General features: G+C 49.4%; 7 protein-coding genes across 7 annotated transcripts; 4 read left to right on the top strand and 3 right to left on the bottom strand.

Moving 5' to 3' along the window:
- Window positions 1–1,692: 1,692 nt before the first annotated feature.
- Window positions 1,693–2,547, top strand: N7489_004138 (uncharacterized protein; the record flags this gene model as incomplete). The annotated part of the gene is made up of 1 exon (XM_056709890.1): window positions 1,693–2,547. One exon carries the CDS (start codon window positions 1,693–1,695, stop codon window positions 2,545–2,547), a length of 855 nt encoding a protein of 284 aa, XP_056568311.1.
- A 1,066-nt stretch (window positions 2,548–3,613) lies between these two features.
- N7489_004137 (uncharacterized protein) lies at window positions 3,614–5,275 on the top strand (the record flags this gene model as incomplete). Its single annotated transcript, XM_056709889.1, has 1 exon — window positions 3,614–5,275. One exon carries the CDS (start codon window positions 3,614–3,616, stop codon window positions 5,273–5,275), a length of 1,662 nt encoding a protein of 553 aa, XP_056568310.1.
- A 628-nt stretch (window positions 5,276–5,903) lies between these two features.
- Window positions 5,904–6,732, bottom strand: N7489_004136 (uncharacterized protein; the record flags this gene model as incomplete). Its single annotated transcript, XM_056709888.1, has 2 exons — window positions 5,904–6,076; window positions 6,135–6,732. 2 exons carry the CDS (start codon window positions 6,730–6,732, stop codon window positions 5,904–5,906), a joined length of 771 nt encoding a protein of 256 aa, XP_056568309.1.
- A 740-nt stretch (window positions 6,733–7,472) lies between these two features.
- N7489_004135 (U4/U6-U5 snRNP complex subunit PRP31) lies at window positions 7,473–9,032 on the bottom strand (the record flags this gene model as incomplete). The annotated part of the gene is made up of 1 exon (XM_056709887.1): window positions 7,473–9,032. The coding sequence occupies one exon, from the start codon at window positions 9,030–9,032 to the stop codon at window positions 7,473–7,475; it is 1,560 nt and encodes a 519-aa protein (XP_056568308.1).
- Window positions 9,033–9,479: 447 nt separating this feature from the next.
- On the top strand, window positions 9,480–11,545 carry clf1 (putative cell cycle control protein (Cwf4); the record flags this gene model as incomplete). Its single annotated transcript, XM_056709886.1, has 2 exons — window positions 9,480–11,261; window positions 11,312–11,545. The coding sequence occupies 2 exons, from the start codon at window positions 9,480–9,482 to the stop codon at window positions 11,543–11,545; spliced, it is 2,016 nt and encodes a 671-aa protein (XP_056568307.1).
- Window positions 11,546–15,132: 3,587 nt separating this feature from the next.
- On the top strand, window positions 15,133–17,259 carry N7489_004133 (uncharacterized protein; the record flags this gene model as incomplete). Its single annotated transcript, XM_056709885.1, has 1 exon — window positions 15,133–17,259. The coding sequence occupies one exon, from the start codon at window positions 15,133–15,135 to the stop codon at window positions 17,257–17,259; it is 2,127 nt and encodes a 708-aa protein (XP_056568306.1).
- A 665-nt stretch (window positions 17,260–17,924) lies between these two features.
- Window positions 17,925–20,478, bottom strand: N7489_004132 (uncharacterized protein; the record flags this gene model as incomplete). The annotated part of the gene is made up of 3 exons (XM_056709884.1): window positions 17,925–18,196; window positions 18,247–19,653; window positions 19,704–20,478. The coding sequence occupies 3 exons, from the start codon at window positions 20,476–20,478 to the stop codon at window positions 17,925–17,927; spliced, it is 2,454 nt and encodes an 817-aa protein (XP_056568305.1).
- Window positions 20,479–20,500: the final 22 nt, after the last annotated feature.

Below are 20,500 nucleotides of genomic sequence, written 5' to 3'. Positions count from 1 at the left end.
TTCTTAGTCATCAACCAGGCAAGTGATCTGTTTCTGTGCAATATTTCCGTTTTCTCCCCGAGCACTCATGGTTGCTCAGTGATCTGCTTACCCTTCACTCGGGACGCTCAGGGTAGACATCCAGGCATGTTGTCATGTCTCGCTTCTTATGTTATCCAATTGTAGTCGCCAATTGAAAAATAGGAGAGGTCTTTCTATTAGTTTTGGACAATACTTAACGCCGCTTTTCTAATGCTTAAGAGATCCTGCCTCTGTCAACCTTAGCTCCTTTCAGTGTACTTCGTGTATGATCCTTCTGTCCACTTCCCCAGACCGTGCGTTGTCAAGTAATCGTAGTGTCATGCACCCTTTGCCATCTGTTGACTCCATTATCTGATTGGTAGCGTCACAGAAAAAACCAAAGCGCGACTTAACGCCTTATACACGTCAATCCCAAACATTTGCGACTCGAAAATTGAGAAATTACCTCAATTAGGATAATTTTCTTAACCCCGTGCGTCAGAGTCTCGACTACCACCTACCTTATACATTTTGGCTCGAGGGCCTCACAATTTTCTCTGGCTGTCATGCTTGCAACGAATACTTCATAACAAACATTTGACTGCAAGGAATATGGGTAAGGAGCAACGAGTGGTACTGGCCTTAGGGCGTGTGGCCTTAAGTTCAAGATTATTACCCAAGACCTACCCTTATGAGCCTAGGCCTAGCTATACCTGCTAAGAAACAAGCTGATAAATCCAGAACGGCGAACGGATAGTAATAAACGGGTAGTAGTAAATAGTGTAGTGGGGAGGTGTGACCTCCCCCTACAGTTATGCAGCTTATGCTTCCCCTGTCCACTCTTTTGATTTTGCACGTGAGTTCCTTACGTCAGCAGTTTTCAGCCGGAGATATAGTCGCTAGGTGCCCATAGTTGACAATTACACACTCCTTTACATCTCCGATTTCTCTTCTTGTGCGCAAGCACCCAACCTCCTTGTTCCCTTAGTCCGATGCTATGCTAGGTGGCACTTGCTGAATCGACCCGTGTGCCTTAGAGCACACAGCCATAGAGCGTTCCCCTCTCCAATAGATAGTAATAAACGGACGATAAACGGGTAATAACCGTTTATTTCACAATAAGGACGGCTAGCAACGAACGCAACAGTGAAAGTCACAACAAATGAGTAACAACTAACGGTTAGCTACGAACATATGCGACGAGATTCCAAAATTATAGCATCAAAATAGCCATTGAACAAGATGTATAAGTCGCTATCTCCGTTTCTAAAATTAACCGCGGAAGGGACCCGAGATGTCACCGTCTGTCACCGTCTGCCTTAACTTTTGCCCACTTGCATTGAGAATTTGATGGATGACTCAAGAGGCCAATCGCCGTACGGTGGTCTGTGACATTGAATCAATCTAGCTTCAGCCCTTCCTATCTAATTGCTCTAGAATTACGGGAAAATAAGAACTGGTAAATCGAATTAGACTAGGATCTACCTAAGATAGCGGGGCTGTCTCGTGGGGATCATGTAAGAGCCGCCTATACATATCACTGCACGTAGACGTCTATTGCGCTAAAGATCGTAATCAGGCTACGTCACATCAGCGTCAGGTGGTCCTCGGGGATGATTCTTAATGCCTACAGTCAATATGGGAATGTTTCTTTTTCTCACACTAGCACGGGACGGTATAACTGCGACCACTATGTCCTCGAACATAAAATCTGAGCTAGACACCGAGGCCTCTAGCAGCAGCTTTCTCGGTGATCTAGGACCCCCGATCAGAAGGTATCCGTACAAGGGGACTAAACAGTTTTTAGAAACTGTAAAGATGGAACTAAGTCGCCAGGAAGAGGAATTCGAGGCCAGTGAATGGGTGCTCTTCACCAAGGTTAATGAGCAGGCCTTCAGTCGTGACTTCCTAAACTCGGACCACAATATCCTTCAGCGTTGCTGGAATTCTTACGACTCTTCCCAACACCTTCTTCTTGTCAAAGTGACAGTCTCACGCGCTCATGAAATTGCGGCACGCGTATTCGAAAGGCTCTTTTTTGATTGTCTTAAGCCAATGGGCCTCGATGACTGTCTTCAAACCTTTGGATCCGCCACTTGCAAAGCAGAAAATGGCTCCGCTAAACAACCCGACTGCCAATTTTTACCAAGAAGGCTTCCTCGAGCTCGAACGAAGAAATGGCCATCAGTTGTCGTGGAAACGGGCTTTTCAGAGTCGCCTTCCAAATTGACGTCCGATGCTCGGTTCTGGCTTTCCGAATCAAACGGTGATGTTCAAATGGTCATCACAGTCAAGATCGGTCGGAGCTCGCCCAACATCGTGCTGGAGTCATGGGAACTTGTGAACAATAGGGTCCAACGTCAGCAAGTCATTACCATAAGCAAAGGCGATAACAATCATGTCTACCTCCGGGGCCAGCCGCTTATTATCAGCTTCAATAAGCTCTTTCTTCGCCCACCGAGCATCCCGAAAGGAATAAACATCAGCCTTGACGACGATATTTTGAAGAAAATTGCTAGGAACGTCTGGGAAGAGCAAGGTTTTTGACGATGGCTCAATCAAAGTCGCTCATGTTATATCTCTTTCAGAGGGCGAGACTAAGTTACTACTATAGTGTTGTGGTAGAGACCCCACATGTGGGTCTAGGCCCTCACCCTCTGGTAGTAGATAGCTGTAGTGGGAGCTCGCTTCCTCCCTCCCCAATACAACTCTCTCCCTTCTGCTTCTCTGAGTCTACTAGTTGTAGTCTCACCATATAGCAATATGGGGATCTGTCATATCCTACCCTTCGATCCCAGGAACGCCGAAAGTAGGCAGCAAGCAGTGCGGTTATAGTCGGAGCAACTTAAAGATTGGAGAGGAAGACTGAGATCAAGTAGGCTGATCAGCCTGAGCATCGGGGTGAGCGATCAGTTTGCTCAGTGAGCTGCTCATGTTCGCTCCGGAAGCCGATCACTTCCTGAGGCGGCAGTTTTACCGTCACCTAGATTACACATTCATCACGGTAGACTCCGAAAATACTTGGCTTGATTAACATGGCGATACCCTTAGAAGATATACAATGACATCTACTAGTTTTCGGCTGGCTCCCTTGAATGTACAGTGCAGGACTACAAGTTTCCATAGCTTTGATTACAAGGTATTATTGTGCTCATCAAGGCGCAGATAATTCTATCTGGCGACAAACCCCTCGGGGAGACCAAATATGCTATAATCGACTACAATCCCAGCTAAGACCGACTATATCCGCTAACCCCTAGAACTACATATGCGGCATGATCAAAATTAACCCTGAATTTAAAATTGATCGACAACTAGGGTGTATAGGGTGTACCAATCGAATTGAAGCCTTTCGGGTTGCGAGAGGGTCCCGGTAACTTCGGCCGACAATCATCGGCTTTGTTCATATTAACATATATAACCAACACCCCAAATTCATCGGCGTTAATATCATGCAGTTCCTTAACTCCTATTCCCGTGAAATCTCCTTTCTTTTCTCTTCTTCCTTTCTTCTGCTATTAATGCTGCCGCATTCTTCATTTTTTACTCAGATATAACTACAAGGCCACTCAACCTAGCGTCTAATAGCTCGGCACACTATCAGCTTTATACCATGACCGCAATATCGTCTACTCCTGCCTCAGACTCCGAGAACCAAAATGTGAGCCAAGCAAGCGAAGACTACCTCCATCAACCCAACGAAAAGGATCACTCGAGTGATCCGGGTGCGAGCGACGATGTACGCAAAATCACGGGCTATCGATGGTTCCTAATTTGCGCTGCTCTTTACCTCTCAGCATTGATGTACGGACTAGATACAACGATTGCTGCGGACGTTCAAGGGGCGGTAATTCAGAGGTTTGGCCAAGTCGACCAACTCGCCTGGATTGGGGCCGGGTTCCCTCTTGGATCGGTCGCTGTTATTCTGCCCTACGGATTTCTTTTCACTACCTTCAATATGAAATGGCTCTACATTGCCGGGATTGTGTTATTTCAGGGCGGATCTGCTCTCTGTGGTGGAGCTCCGAACATGGGTGCCCTGATTGTCGGACGTGTGATTGCTGGTGCCGGAGGAACTGGCATCTATCTAGGAGGACTGAACCACTTCTCCGCCATGACGACTCGAAATGAGCGTGGGGCGTATCTCGCTGGCACTGGGTTTGTCTGGGGCTTGGGAGCGATCCTGGGCCCTGTGGTTGGTGGTGGGTTTTCGGATTCATCTGCCACTTGGCGATGGGGATTCTACATTAATCTTATCATCGGTGCTATCACAGCCCCTGTCTACCTGTTCTACCTTCCAGCCATTCATCCAGCTCCTGGAAGACCACTTAAAGATCGACTTCTTAGTCTGGACTATGTTGGGTTTGTGCTCAGCGCAGCGATGTGGGCGACCTTTGCGATGGGCTTCATCTTTGCCGGTGGTATCTGGCAGTGGAATGATGGTCGTACTATTGCAATGCTTGTGGTATGGGGGGTTATGCTTGCCCTTTACGCATTACAGCAGACCTTCTGCATCTTTACCACCCCCGAGCATAGGTCATTCCCCGGACATCTGCTCAGATCTCGAACCCAAATCTTGTTCTATGTCACCACCACCTGCGCCAACACCTGCATGTTCTTCACCACATTCTACATACCGATCTACTTCCAGTTCACTCGGAACGACTCATCCCTCATGGCCGCAGTGCGACTTCTTCCTTACCTCCTGTTCACCATCGCGTTCAACCTTGCTTCCGGCGCGGCCCTTCCCAAGATAAAGTACTACATGCCTATGTGTCTCGTGTCCGGTATCTTCATGACTATAGCCGGTGCGTTGTTCGTGGGATATCTTTCCCCTTCGACGCCAACGGGCCAGATCTACGGTTTCAGTATCTTGATGGGAGTCGGGACCGGAATCACCATGCAACTGGGCTACTCCGTGGGCAGCTTAAAAGTCAAACCAACCGACGCCCTCAGCGCTATCAACCTACAGAATGTTGCACAGATTGGAGCCACAGTCATCTGTCTTGTCATTGCCAGCCAAGCGTTCCAATCAAACGCCATCAGAAACTTGGATCATGTTTTGGCAGGCCAGGGATTCAGTCAATCGGAAATTCAAAGTGCTGTTGCTGGATCACAGAGCACGCTGTTTGAGCAGCTCAGTGGTGACTTACGGACTGCCGCTATTGAAGCAATCACCTCAGCGATGGCAAGGGCATTTATCATTCCACTTGTAGCTGGCGCATTAGGGCTTGTTTGCTCTCTGTTGATGAGTCGGGAGAGACTGTTTGGATAAATGGTGGCCCAAAGTTCAAACTGAACAAGATTTTACCGCTGTGTTGAAGAATGATGGTTGTCTATTAATATAGTGTTGGGATCAAATAACTTCTGACTTGCTTCGAGGGGAGGTGACAATCCCTTCATAAATGGGTTCACCCCACTCTCTTTCTATCACTCTACATCGCCCTTTTTATCGGTAATATTAGAAAAAAAGAAATGCAAGAAACGTCAAAGAAAATCACATCCTAGGTTTGGTTTATAGGAACACCAACAGATCAACTTCTTTCGCCTATTACCTATCAGCACCTACTCATTTTTTAATAGATAATCAGTATACTCGCGGGACAAGCCCAGTCTCTGAGCCCTGTACTATTAATACATAGCCTACATGCAAATTCGCCAGTTTCTATGCCAGTCTGACTTATTTTCATTCTTTCTAGGGATTTTTGTCCGAGTTATCCAGAGACTGGTATGAAAGGAAGTGGCTGAGTGTAGGAAGTTTGCGAGGTAATATATGTTTAGAAGGGATGATGTATTAAGAAAACCCTATGGACAAAACGCTATACATGAAGGTATACAGGCCCAGAATCTCATGCTGCTATAGACCAGTTAAATGCGCCGCACGCTGGGCTTAACCATACACTTTATACATCTTCCTTCCAATCACTTAACTTCCAGGACTGCACTCCATCCTCAATAACCAACCTTAACGTAGTGAACCGAATCTGCTCATACATTGTTGTAGCAGCCGCTCGTGCTTGAGCATGCCAAGGTCCGCGACCACCAAGTCTTGCATCATTTCGATTGCGCCAAATGCCTGTTGAGTCAATCAGTGACTAAAAAGAAAATCCAAGATAGACGAGTCAAGTACTCACAAGTTGCCATATTCTGAAGCCTGTCATTCTTCGCCCCAAACCAATACTTCAACAATCCCCCGCTAGCAATGGCCTCCTGATGCGAATGCGCATCCAACTCATAAAGACGGTCCGAATCAATCCCCGGCAACAGTGTGGACCGGAAAATAACAACGTAGTATGATTGTGATCTCCATGTGTGGTCCTCTGCCTGTGAGAAAGCTCTCAACAAATCAAACACCTCTGTCCAATTGAATGATTCCGTGTATTCAGCAGTGGCATAGTCATCGCGGATAGGTTTGAGATATGCCAATGCCAATGCGAAGAGTCTGTCTTGTCTTTCCAGTGCAGCGATGTCCAGCAGATGGGGGACGCTGTTGTAGGGCGATGCAATGAGTCGCGTGTCTGTTTCTGTATCTGGGTATTGCTTCTCGGGCTGCAATTGCAGTTGCAATGATGCGGCAGCTTCAAATATTAAGGGGTCGAATTCTGTAGTGACATGGCTGTGGTGCAGGAGTCGAGTCAAGCTTGGATCTTCTTGGTCTTTGCCTTTGTTCGGAAGGCTTTCGGTAGTTGGGACTGGGTTGCTGTGGACCGGTTTTGCTATGGTAAACGTCATGGTCCAAAGTCTCTGTGGATCGGATTTATGACTCGAAAATATTCCAAAATTGAGGCAAATAGCAAACGAAAATCAAGTAAAGCCAGGAATAACCGACAAAAATCGAGAATGCGGAGGGGAATCGCAGCTTTATATAGGAATTTTATGGATTTTATGGTACATATGAAATATCGAGAAGAAATTGCAGACAATTTATATGCATTTCTCCCGTACCACGGTGATTGTGTGCTGGGCCGGACACTGCAAGCACGCAATGTGGGCGAATTCGACATTTAAGAGTTGCCGTTGTTCAAGTTAATTGTTCTATTGGGCTCATCAGATCTATGTTGTATTAGGTCTACTTCTAGTCTACTACTACCATCCAATCTATATTATACATCGAATCCTCCTTATTCTTTACACAGAATCCTGAAAAATCCACGTGCTGTGGGCGAACCCTAGACTGTTGGCCCTGTAAATCCTTGCGAATCTCGAATCCCCTGAGATGGTGCAATTCTTGGCAAAACCCAGAAACCCTTTCAAGTTGCGTTGGCTTAATATAATAACCTGGGTATTGTCTTCTTTTCTTTCTCTTTATAAAAATGTCATGTTGAAGTCTGCAGTTCAGATCTAATGTACAATCGGTTTGGTATCACGTAACTCATAGAAGCTCAGGCCTCCTGATCTTCCCCTTGAAACGCCGTCAAAATGCTGGGACTGGATAAAAGCAAGTGAATCGGAACAAAAAAACAGAGGAATTCTCAACGCTTCGGTGGAGGGCCCATCTTGCCCTCGCCCGTATCAGCCTTCCTCTTGAGTGGGATGGCAGGCACCTTGAAGCCACCATTCTCGCCACCCTGGGGATTGACAGGAGTCTGGTGAGGAGCTTGAGTGAAAGTTCCAGACTTGAACCACCGATTTTCCTCAGCGGCGCGCTTGCGCTTCAATTCCGCTTGCACCTTCGGATCGACCAGCTCCAGACCTTGAACGGGCGTAAACGCAATAGTACTGGAGGTACCAGCGGCGCCAGGTAGAGACGATCCGACGCCAGATGCACGAATACCTCGTGCCTGGAGAACGCTTGCAGTGCCACTGGTACCGCCTTGGCCAAATCCACGCAACGACGAGGCGGTGCCACTAGCGGGGGTGTTTGTACCCCAGCCCTTGTTGTTCTTGCTGAGTCGGGCACGGGTGCGTTGATCAATCTGGGTTGCGCGGATGCGGCCATCGTCCTGCTGTCCTAGCATACCCAAGCCAACGGTTCCAGAACCCGTGCCATAGCCCACCTCCGACTCCTCCTTGCCGAATGCAAGACGATTCTGTGCCTTTCGTAGTTCTGTCATAGCTACAGCTTCCTTGGCCTTTCGGGCCCGCCAACCTCCTCGCTTTCTGGATGGCTTGTCATCGGGTGCAGGAAGAGCCTTTGTACCAGCGTTTGGCGCAGTTTCGGTCAGTTTCTCCAGTCGTGTGTAACATTGTTGCTTCAGTTCCTCGCCCAGAGAGCCGTCCTTGGCGAAATTGGAGACATCCGCGCGAGTGGCGAGCACCATCTTAGCTGCAACAATTCGAATTCCTTGTTTTCTGAGGTCCATAGGAACTTCTTGGAGAAGTGGCGAGTCGTAGAGGAAACCTTGCGCGCGAACACCGTGATTGGTCGCAAAGCCCAGTCCTTCTGATCTGCGCGATCCTTGTGCACCCAAGTTGCAGGCGGGGATCTTAGCTAGTTCAAGCAAGCCACCTGTTTGGTTGAGGAACTGTGCAGCGGTTTCGGCTCCGATGAGGGCTGCCAAGTTAGGGGCGATCTGGTTCATGCGAGACTGGATGCTTGCGGTAAGGGCGGCGCGCTCATTATCCAGCTTCAAGATCCTCTCGCATGTATCGAGAACCACCTTGAGCTCGGACTCGGTCATCTCTCGGCCTTTGGTGATAGTTGCTTCCATCGCAACTGCCATCAGAGACGGCCCGTCCAAGACTGACTTAAGCGGAACGCCAACCATGTTTTCTGATGATGTGGACAGTGCCTTGATGTCGCTGAAGGGGCCATTTTGAATGACGGCAACTGTCTTAGCGTATTTGATGGGAGTGGTGACGAGTCTTTCGAGCTCGGGGAATCGGATGGAGTAATGGTCCCGCAGGACTTTGTGTAGGCGCGTTAGCTCATCGGCGGTAGAAATAGAGCGATCGAAGTCGTTCGAAACGTCAGGGCCTTCTTTGAGGTCTTCCTGCTGCTCGGGCTCCTCTTCGACTTCCTCGCCTTCGCCCACATCGAAGTCCTCCTCGTCATCCTCGAAGTCGCGTAGCAGCTCTTCGGCGGTCGACATCTTGGCTGAGTATTTATGCGACGGGGTCCGATGCCGTAGATGAGGTGCGTATGATCGTGGTCCCAGAACGCCACTGGGTAAACTAGAAGGAGAGTTATTCCCAAAGTCTTAAGGTTGGGAAGAAAAGTTGTGCTTAGTCAGCAGGAAGCTACGTGCACGGGTGGCGAGAAAGACCAGTCACGCAGTTCGGCGATTTCATCGCGGATTCTCAGAGCGACGGGTCCAAGCTACTCTCGGCGTCACTGGATTGGGCGTGAGAAACTTTCCTCCCAATTTCTGAGTTGAGCAATCGCCGCAGTTTGGTGAAGCCATCTTATCTTTCAAACGCCTTCTCTGGCCCAACCCTCATTTCTTGCCCGACAATTTCAACGTTCCCGAACCTCAACTTAATCTTCTTGAGTCGCACACTACCTCTGTACCGGGATCAGTCGATACAGTACCATCACAATGGAGGCCTCCCGTGGACCTCCCCGCGTCAAGAACAAGGCCGCTGCGCCGGTTCAGATCTCTGCGGAGCAACTGCTCCGCGAGGCCGTTGACCGGCAAGAGCCTGGCCTTGAGGCGCCGACGCAGCGCTTTGCCGATCTTGAAGAACTACATGAGTACCAAGGTCGGAAAAGAAAGGACTTTGAAGACTACGTGCGGCGCAACCGCATTAACATGAACAACTGGATGCGCTATGCCGCCTGGGAGCTTGAACAAAAAGAATTCCGTCGAGCGCGATCCATCTTCGAGCGTGCACTTGACGTTGATCCGACCTCCGTGGTGCTCTGGATTCGCTACATCGAAGCCGAGATGAAGACCCGGAATATTAATCATGCCCGAAACCTCCTCGACCGTGCCGTGACTATCCTCCCCCGCATTGACAAGCTCTGGTACAAGTATGTCTACATGGAGGAAACGCTAGGCAACATTCCCGGCACCCGTCAAGTGTTCGAGCGATGGATGTCATGGGAGCCGGAAGAGGGTGCATGGGGCGCCTACATCAAGATGGAAAAGAGATATAGCGAGTTCGAACGAGCGCGCGCCATTTTCCAGCGGTTTACTGTCGTCCACCCCGAACCCCGGAACTGGATCAAATGGGCCCGCTTCGAGGAGGAGTATGGCACAAGTGACTTGGTTCGCGAGGTTTATGGTGCGGCTATCGAGACGTTAGGGGAGGACTTTATGGATGAGAGGCTCTTTTCCGCATATGCCAAATTTGAGGCTAAGTTGAAGGAATACGAGCGCGCACGTGCGATTTACAAGTATGCCCTAGACCGACTTCCGCGGTCTAAGGCTATGGCCCTTCACAAGGCCTACACGACCTTCGAAAAGCAGTTTGGTGATCGTGAAGGACTGGAGGATGTGATTCTGTCCAAGCGCAGAGTGCAGTACGAAGAGCAGCTCAAGGAGAACCCTCGCAACTATGACGTCTGGTTCGACTTTGCACGATTGGAGGAACTTTCGGGCGACCCAGAGCGGGTGCGGGACATCTACGAACGGGCCATTGCACAGATTCCCCCATCACAAGAGAAAAGACATTGGCGTCGCTACATATATCTCTGGATCTTTTATGCTGTGTGGGAAGAAATGGAAGCGAAGGAGATGGAACGCGCTGGGCAAATCTATCAGGAATGCCTTAAGATCATCCCGCACAAGAAGTTCACATTCGCCAAAGTCTGGCTTATGAAGGCACAGTTTGAGGTTCGCCAAATGCAGCTGCAAGCAGCCCGGAAGACATTGGGTCAGGCGATCGGAATGTGTCCGAAGGACAAACTTTTCCGTGGCTATATCGAAATTGAACAACGGCTGTTTGAGTTCGCGCGGTGCCGTACTTTGTTCGAGAAACAAATTGAATGGAACCCCTCCAACAGCCAGTCGTGGTTGCAGTTTGCGGCGCTGGAGCAAAGTCTGTTGGACACGGAACGGACGAGGGCCATTTACGAGCTTGCCATCGAACAGCCGACCCTTGACATGCCCGAGCTTGTGTGGAAGGCTTACATCGACTTCGAAGAAGAGGAATACGAACATGAGCGAGTTCGACAATTGTACGAACGTCTCCTTCAGAAGACCGATCATATCAAGGTATGGCTCAACTACGCCCGCTTCGAGTCCTTGGTGCCACCCGAGGAAGAGGAAGAAGAAGAGGAGGAGGCGAAGCAGTTCACTGAAGAGGCAGCCACCCGCGCACGTGCGGTCTTTAGCCGGGCAGACAAGGCGCTCAAAGACAAGGATCTCAAGGAAGATGTAAGTTGTTGCTTCCAGAAACTATTCGATCTGTTCTAACCTATATACAGCGCTATGCTCTTCTCAATTCGTGGAAAACATTCGAATACACTGTTGGGTCGCCCGAGCATATCGACAAGATCGAAAAGCAGATGCCCCGACGTGTCAAGAAGCGCCGCAAGTTGCAGGACGACCAGTACGAGGAGTACACAGACTATGTGTTCCCTGCAGACGATCAATCTGCTGCCAATCTTTCTCGTCTGCTGGCAAAGGCACACCAATGGAAGCAGCAGAACCAGTCCTAAGCTTGTGGTAGCTTTTATTTTACAAAAATCAAGTGATTCCCATATTTGCCACTGCTTTGACACCTTGGATCGTTCCCATCATGAAAACGTCCATGCAAACCCATGGCCTTGGGGACTTCATGTAATAATAATCAGACCAGAATACCATTTCGATATCTGCGTGTGATAATGAAACCAGACCATGCATGTACTCTCATACAATTGAATCGGTCTCGCCGGCCAAGCGGCACGGACTGGTATGTAGTTCCCTCAAATTGAGCCTGTCCCCTGCATGTATGCAGTATGGATGTCGTGCATGCTGGCCACACACCAGTTACGATTACATATTCTCCTGGTCCTGTTGTGCAATCGCTGCATCCCCGCCGATAATCCTTCAGCGGGGCGGGGCTGGCTTTGTAGTACATATTTGTAGTGGTGTAATGCGTCGGCTGAATTAGAGATTGGGCGAGTGCTTTGCGGGAGCTGAACAGGAAGTGGTAGCCACACATCCACTTATGCATTTCTACTGGAACAGCTCACGGAGTAGATCATGACATGAGAGTATATGTGTCTACAACTCTTGAACATATCGATTAATCCCCTAATCACTTCAAAACACGGAGGACTGAGACAGTTCCCACGTCTCAGAAACATATCCACAGCTCCACAGCCCCACGCTGTGTGGCCTAAGCCCTCACGTCCGAGGTCTGTCTTTTTACTGGATTGATATTCCCCTATAGTTATAGCACGATGTTTAGTATTCAATACTAGAGCATGGATTTTTGTTTCCGGTTCGAGTAATTAGGACTTGCTAGCACCTGCATACTGCATTGGCAAAATCTCAACTAAAACTCCGAGTAGTCACATTGATTATATATAGGGCTTGATGTTAACAAAACTACCATTGAAAAGATCCCCGATTCTTGGAACATCGACCATGCCGGTTATATTGATGCTAGATATGAGTATCAACAGCTACATGCAAGGACAGTGGCTGCACATGATTGGAACCTGTCAATAATCGTTTGTCCCAATCAGAACATGTGACATGTTCTAATTCTTGGAGTCCATCAAAGCCTTCTGCAGAGATCTTTAAACTCTTGCAAGAAGAGCCACTTTCAGACGCCTCGAGTGTCGGTTTGCCTTTGTTAATCAGGTCATGCATAGAGACCCTGGTTTCAGGATACCTTCCCATTGGGGATTCTTTTATATATCTGCAGCTCTGAATCAGACTACAATCAGCCGAGACGTGTATATATAGAATGGGTTGGGTACAAAAGAGTGGGATATCTAGGTCGATGTATGAACGGCGAATGTAGAGAAAACTCTAGTATAAAACGGGGCTAATCTACCAATCTATACAAAGCAAAGTGTGGTATGCGGCATCGAAATTTCCTCAACAGGGAATTAATCCACATGACAATCTTGTAGAAATAAGACCACAAAAAGAGAATCTATATTTGCAAACGCTAAGACATGAAGCAAAGATGGGTATTTTTGGTAGTCTTTGAAAAGGATGGTGGCGACACGACAATGTTCCTTGAAGATGGAGAACAAAGGGGAACTCGAATAACTTCTTTTGAGAATACCGACTCTAGCTAGACAGACATATATAAAGGTGGTCCTAATGTGTGACATTGATGAGCCATCAACAGCGGGAGTCGTAAAGCAGCACACCAATCTTCCTCGACTTTTACTTGACCAGCTTCGTCATTTAACAAGCATTGTCCTGCTTTGTACACGCAGTCTTCATATCATCGGTGGCAGTCATCGAGACTACAATTCTGCTCAGCTCAGCGCCGCTTTTATACCTGACTACCTTCAATCCTACCGCGGATAGTAAGTTCTCAATCCTATCGGCATTGGTTGCTCGGCCTTAACTAACATCTTTCTCAACAGTGGGAGGCCATATTAAAGACCAGCCTGTCGATGACATTTGTGAAATCTGCAAGAAGGATTTCTACGGCTCAACCAACACATGCTCGTGCGAAAGTCGTTGATCTTGGGACTTGGGTACAATAGGGGTTGAACTGACTGCAGAGGCCAGAGATTCTACGGCTCCGGAGACAAGCGATGTGGGGATGAGTTAGTATAACATCGACGCTCGTTAGTACTATAAATTTAAAACTAGTCTATATGATGTACACGTGCGATCGCAATTGGGAAATCGTAGATGTAGTGAGCGCTAGGTCTTATCCGGTTCCACAAAAGAGGGCATCTTCCAATTTTGATAATGCCAGAGTTTAGAGATCTTCTTAGTAGTCTTCTTAGTAGACTAGTTTTAGGTAGTAGGAATTGAAGAGATGAATCCAATGCATAATTGAGACAGACGCGTTCCCAAGGTTACCTAGGTACCTACCTAGTAGGTAGGCAAAGTAGGCAACATTACTTAATATTAAGACTTCGGCAGCGTCCGTTTGAAGCACAATTATAGAGGAAGAACCTTGGAAACGGAACGCCAAGGCGCCAGAGTTTTGGAATTTCCATGGGTCCAACGGACAAGAACCACGGGTCTGGAGAGGGGGGAATCTTCCAAGGTTCCCTTGTTTTTTGTTTTTATTTATTTATTGTTATTATGGGGTATAGTGACACATTTACACATTTTAATATTATCACTGCACCTGCACTCTCTCCCTTGCTGGTAACACATTTAGAGGTCCGCCCCAGGAGCATTGGAAATCGAGCATGTACCAAGTGCCAGTAAAAACGGGGGTCCAGGTACACGAGAGGTGTGGTCCCACTTCATCGGGAGCATTCACGGGAGAACCCCCCTGATCAAATATAGCAGAGAATAGATGAAGGCGAAAAAGAACCAATAAGGACGATCAAAGTGATGACAATGATAGTCAGATCCAATCAAAATGAAATAAGCCAAATTAACACAAAAAGTCGGACGAAAAAAAAAAAAAAACCAGAGATTGAAAATGACGAAATTATTCCCCTTAAGGGATGGCGTTGTTCGCTAACCCCCTAAACCGTCTGCTAACCTCCTCCCCGGAGCCGTTAGGGGGTCAAGAGGCCCTTCTCCCTGTTTCACTTGGATGTTCTGTTTCTGTTTCTGTTCTCCCCTTTTGCTGTTCTCTGATCTCTGAATTACTACCGTGCTGTGCACTTTGATATTCTAGCCTTTCGTTTCGCCAACCACCCTCCATTCGCTTAATCGGGTTTTGTTGGCTTCTTTTTTTCCTCACTCGACTGGATCGCCCAGCCCCTCATACCCTTGTGATTGCTCGATACCCTGTTCGACCGACGCGTCAGTGTCGCGATCCCATTGTTGATACAATTGAACCACTACTCTGATTGTATCATCCCGAGTCACCGAGTCATCCGACACGCGATCCACCTCAATTTCGTCGCAAGAAATTGAAATCACAGTTGATCGCCAGTCAAGAACCTGTGTTCACATTACCTGTTAACGCGCCAATTCAGATTGAGTGGTTTGGCTTTTTTCCCGCTCAACTGTCCCGATCGAGATGAGATAGTGCTCTGGCAGTCACCTTTTCTTCTTTAATTTGGTATTTCAAGTCCCTTGCTGGCTGGCTATCTAGCTTCCCTACTGGTCCGGGATCAACCGCGACTTTGAACCATTCAATTCGAAAAATTTCAACATGACTGGCCCCAAACCCCGAACCAAGATCGAGGGCGATTGCTCCACTATCCACAGCAATACCTTCTACGTCTATTCGCCGACTGGCTTTGCATCAATACCTCTCAAGGAGAATGCGGATTGGAACTCACTCCCATCCCCAGAGCACATGGTTACTGGTCCTGCCTGCGTCCAGGGTGGAGCCGGCGAAGACGAGGCATTTTATCTGGTCGGCGGGACCGGCTCCGACGGCAACAGCGGCCTCCAACGATTTTCGTTCAGTACACAGGAGTGGGAGACATTGCCCATGAGATCAGCGGATATGAAAGATCGGACTGGACATGGCGCGGGATACATTCCCTCAACTTCCCAAATATTGGTTTACGCAGGAAACACAGATGGCAGCACACAGATCTCTCAATCGACACTCCTCATTTCAACAAAAGCGCCCTTCGACATCGAGTCTGGGGTCCCCCAGGGCGAACCCGCGCTATATGAGCCCATCATCTTGCCTTGGAGTTCTTCCGAGGTGGCCTTGATTGGAGGCTCTGCCACGAATACTGCTATCTTCATCTATCAAACCGCGAATAAGCAAGGCTGGACCATCTCGGAGGCGACTCTTCCCTCTGCAATCCAATCCAATTCTCTATGCGCGCTCGCCTCCGATTCTGGGACTAAGGTCCTCGAAGAGTTTAACATGGTCGCCTCCCCAAATAGTGTCACTAGCTACCTCCTTAGCTCGAAAGGAAAGGTGCAGAATCCGGTCACAGCCATCCCATCCTTGGAAAAGAGGGGCCTCACCGATTCTTACAATGACACATTCGCGCCGACAGCATCCTGGTCTGATTATACACTCGCGCAGGGTGACGGCTTGGTAGTTCTCGCCAGCGGCCGAAGTAACGACTCATTGGCAATCTTCAACCAGACTACCAACGCATGGGTCAACTCAACAGAGCTGTTCCTTGGAAAAGGAGATCAGCATGTCCTCAAACCATCCACCACATCACTCACATCGTCTACCTCGACATCGACCTCGTCATCCACATCCACATCTACATCGACCGCGGCCTCAAATACGCCCACTTCGTCATCTCCAGTTGCGGCTGTAGCTGGCGGTTTGACCGATCATGGCAAAATGATTCTTGGCGCAACTCTCGGGAGTATCCTAGGGTTTGGCTTGATCCTGCTCATCATTCTGTTCCTACTGCGACGCGCGAAGAAGAAGCAACAACAGACAGCCCAACCCGGTCGCAGTGGCGATGCCAAAGACCGCCTAAGCTTCCAGGACCAGGGCATAGAACCCCTGACCGAAGGCGCTTACCCAATGGCAAGATCTCCTGTCCCACTCGCGGCTGCTTCGACCGACTCATTGGCTATCATGTCCGGAACCTACAGAGAGAAATCCTTAAAGCCACCTGCTAACACGGGCTATGGATTGTCTCAGCCCAAGGCCAGCAGCCCGCTCTCTACAATTCCCTCAAGCGGTGCCATGGGCGCGTCAAGCGTATACACCGATGACACCAGTCGGGCTGGCGATGACACCGGACATGGGAACCAGGCCGCTGACCGATTGACCGACGAAGGGTGGGGGAAGTACTTTGAGGACGGCGGTGCCACTAACTTCCAATCCGACCGCTCGACTGTCAGTTCCGCATACACCAAGTCCGACTACCGCGGAAGCGGCTGGCCGATGACTACGTTGACACCATTGAATTTCGGCTTCCTCGACCAGCCCAAGCCACTCGGCCACGTTCTCAGCGGCAGCCCGACCACGGAAAACGGCCCATCTGAGACGGGCAGTCGAAGCCTGATAATCCCGGAGAGCCAATCCGCACGAATCTCCAGTGCGGATTCAATCAGTATCGCCTCAGACGATGACCGCGACGATTCAAAATGGCAAGGTGCAGGCCAGAGCAGCTGGCTTGGACGGCCCCCAAGCAGCAACTACACTACCAGCTTCTACCAGGCGAGCACGCAAGACATGCCCTGGGAATCATCGAACGGAAGCCTCGCAGACAAAGGAAGACAATCCAATGCACGACGATCCAGCGTCATCATACCACATGACATCGATGAACTTCCGGTGCAAGGACAGCAGAACAATACCAATTCAGATATGAGCTGGCTCAATCTCAAGGCTGACCGTTAACATACGTTCGCCCCAATCCGACGTACAGTCCATTTGGAGCCCAACTCTCCCTTACTCTCCCTCTCTTTCCTTGGAAATACCTACCTCGCCAGGTCATTTGGCGACTCTCTTATCTCCCTCATTCATTTCTTTTATGGCGTCTCCGTGGCTACTGGTGTCTTGAAAATACCTCTTGTTTTTGTTCTTGCATTTGAAATGCTGCATTTTCGTCTGCATCCAGCATCTTCGTTTTATGTTTGTGTGTATGAGCGATTCCTTAGCGTTGTGTCACACTTGAACCGGTTGCTCTCTTTAATTCGGTCGATTTCATGGCTGTGCCTGTACTGTGATGATCTAGTTCTTGTATGGGTGTTGTATTCATTATTCTGTACATAACTCGATCCGAATGTAAATCACTTGAAATCAAGTAACTGGATATCTAGAAAGCCTACGTAAGAAGACAACTAAACAAGACAACTAAAAAGACATACTAAGACTATACGGCCTTATAAGCGGCCGATGATTGTCTATAGTATCTCAATTCCTACAGTATCAACTTCTATACTGTCACCATGCCCTATTGAAACGCCTTTCGTCATATCAATTACTTCAAACATTACCCATTATCGTATATACATCATAAATCGTAAACACCAAGTCCCCCCAGAGATATACTATGAACCTCTTCAATAGAGCTTCGCCAAAAAGGAATGACGTTTCGACACCTTCCTAAACTCATCAACCATAGGGCTTAGCATCCTCCCACCACCATCATCGATCTCCATCGGCTCCAACTGCCTCGAATCCATCGTCTTAAGAAGCGGAATCTTCTCCTCCGTCTTACTTCGAATATAATAATGCTCATCCTCCTCCTCCATCCCAATATACCACCTCTCCTTCAACTGTTCCCCCCCAAGGCCCACACCCACAAGCACCCTCCAACTGCGTCGTCTGCGGACTATTCACAGCAAGCGCGAACAAATTCTGCGGCTCCGTAAAATCAGTCACCTGTCGACCGCGCGCCTCGACAATCATAAACCCAAGACAGACAGCGCTGGTCAAGAACGCAAACACAAGAATCACATAGAAAACCCCCTGCCACTGCTCCGTCCCCCCCAGAAGCATACCCAAAAGCCTGGATAGACGCATTGAACCCCTGATAAACAGGCTCAGAAAGCACATTCCGATTATCGGTACTGTAGTTCCAAAACGGAACGAACGGCGCATTCTGCGAGCTGAGGATAAGCGTGCTCCCAGCCATCACCGCCAACGCCTCGGCAATAGACGGTAAACTCGGGTCCAGCGCGAACGCCCCTTCGTCCTTGTCGTACCGCGGCATCATCTGCATCAGCAGTCTGGCATTGCTGGCCGCGCCGTCGGAGATGCCCGCGTTCAGACTGAGCGCATTCGCCCACTCCGACGCGATATTCTTCCAGTCTGCATCCCACTGGCCCTCTGGTGTGTCATGTCGTCGGTTGTACTGTAGCCCGTTTGAGGCGTTCTCGCAGTCCGTGCTGAGGAAGGCACCGCTCATGTCGGCGGAGTACTTGGTCGAGCATGCGCCTGTTTGTTTCGCGCGCAATGAACACATCACGTACTCGGGTGTGTTGGTGTTGTTGGATGGTGGCGTCGCGCCGAGGAGGTAGATGGCGTTTGCGGGCCAGGGACCTGTTGTGTTGAGGATTGTGTTGTATGGGAGTGGGTATTTGCCGAAAATGGGGGGGATTTGGTTGGATTTCGGGCCGAATTGGAAGAGAGTGTCGACGACTGTGCGGTTTAGCCAGGATGCGGGGTCCGGGATGTCGTCTGGGGGTGAGGTGGTCCAGGTTGTCATGTTGAATTTGTCGCCGCCGGGCCAGGAGGAGTAGACTAGGGGGCTGAGCTCGTCTTTTGTCATTCCGGTGCAGAGGACGTTGACGGCTGGGGAGGGGACGGAGGCTTCGATGGTGTATTTGCCTTCGCCGGAGGAGTCTGTGGGTTGTTTCAGTTTGTTTTTGGAGTTCATTGCTGCGCCGGGGATGCCGCCATGTGGCATTGCCATTGTTATGTTGTTGATCATTCGGCCGTGTTCCTTGGATAGCGTGGACATGTCTTGCATGTCGATCCAGCTGCCTGTTACTGTGGTGTTGTCCCAGAGGGAACCTGTTGGCTTTGGGCGCTTTTGGAGCTGGCTTGAGGTTTCATTGTTGTGGGTTATTAGCTGGCTCCACTGGCTTATCCATTGCTGGTAGTTATGATATGCGTGGCCGACGTGTTCAATCTGGATGCAGGTTGTGTTGCGATAATCAGGGTCCATTTCGTTGGTGACGGGTGTCTCACAGTTCGCTGCAGTGTAGTGGGTGTTTGCGAAACTGGAGAGTACCTTGCCCTGAAGTATCGTTGGTTCAACAGGACCAAGAGAGAGTTTGGGAGCAACTGTCATCGATTAGTGTTTGTCACAGTTTGTGCATAGGGGAAGGATTTACCCAAAGCTTGCGCCGCAGTGGTGTATAGCATCGCAACGAACGTTGAAACCAACGCAATCGACCCGAGGAAAGTAAGCGCCGAATATCGCAGCGCCTCCCAATGCACAATCATAGACCCCGGTTGCATAATCCAGGCCCTCATATTCATGTCCGAGATACTAATTCCTCGAGAATCCCTCATCAAAGCCCTCCGACTAAGCACCTGTCCCAGAAACGCGACGCAAATCGTAACATAGGCCAACTCGATCGTCTTCGCAAAGAATGCGCTCAGCAGAGCTGCTGTAGACGGAACCAAGGGCCCATCGCTGGACACAGTCTGCCATCGGGGCTTGCGAAGCGCAATGCCGAGATAGATGCCTGAAAAGATGGTGGCATAGACAGCGAGGATCAAGACTGTCAACGGGACCCAGGATAATCGTTTCTGAAGCACCGTTGCCCGGTTGGGACACCGCACGTGGGCGTGGGTATGTGGAGTCTGCGGAGTCTGGGGAGAATGTGGAATCTTGTAGGTATTTGGAGTCGTAGTCGCGGTGCTATCGGTTGAATGGCGCTTGCCTGTCGGGATTTCAGCGGGAATGCCGTCGCCCGATGTGTTCGAGATGCCCAAACCGACATCGCGCAGGACTTCTTCGGACCAGGTGCTGTCTGAGGGGGAATGGTAGCGATAGTCCGAGTCTGTTAGGCGATTGTTGAGTGGGTTCCAAGACCGTTGGGGCCGAGTGTCGATCGAATCTTCGGATAGCAGTGAGTGCTGGGACTCCCGCGACGAGGCCATGGTGGAAAGTCTACACACGCAA

The sequence above is a fragment of the Penicillium chrysogenum genome (genome assembly GCF_028827035.1).
Source record: "Penicillium chrysogenum strain IBT 35668 chromosome Unknown utg000002l_segment0_segment0, whole genome shotgun sequence".
NCBI lineage: Eukaryota > Fungi > Ascomycota > Eurotiomycetes > Eurotiales > Aspergillaceae > Penicillium > Penicillium chrysogenum.
This window is presented reverse-complemented; position numbering and strand designations above follow the sequence as displayed.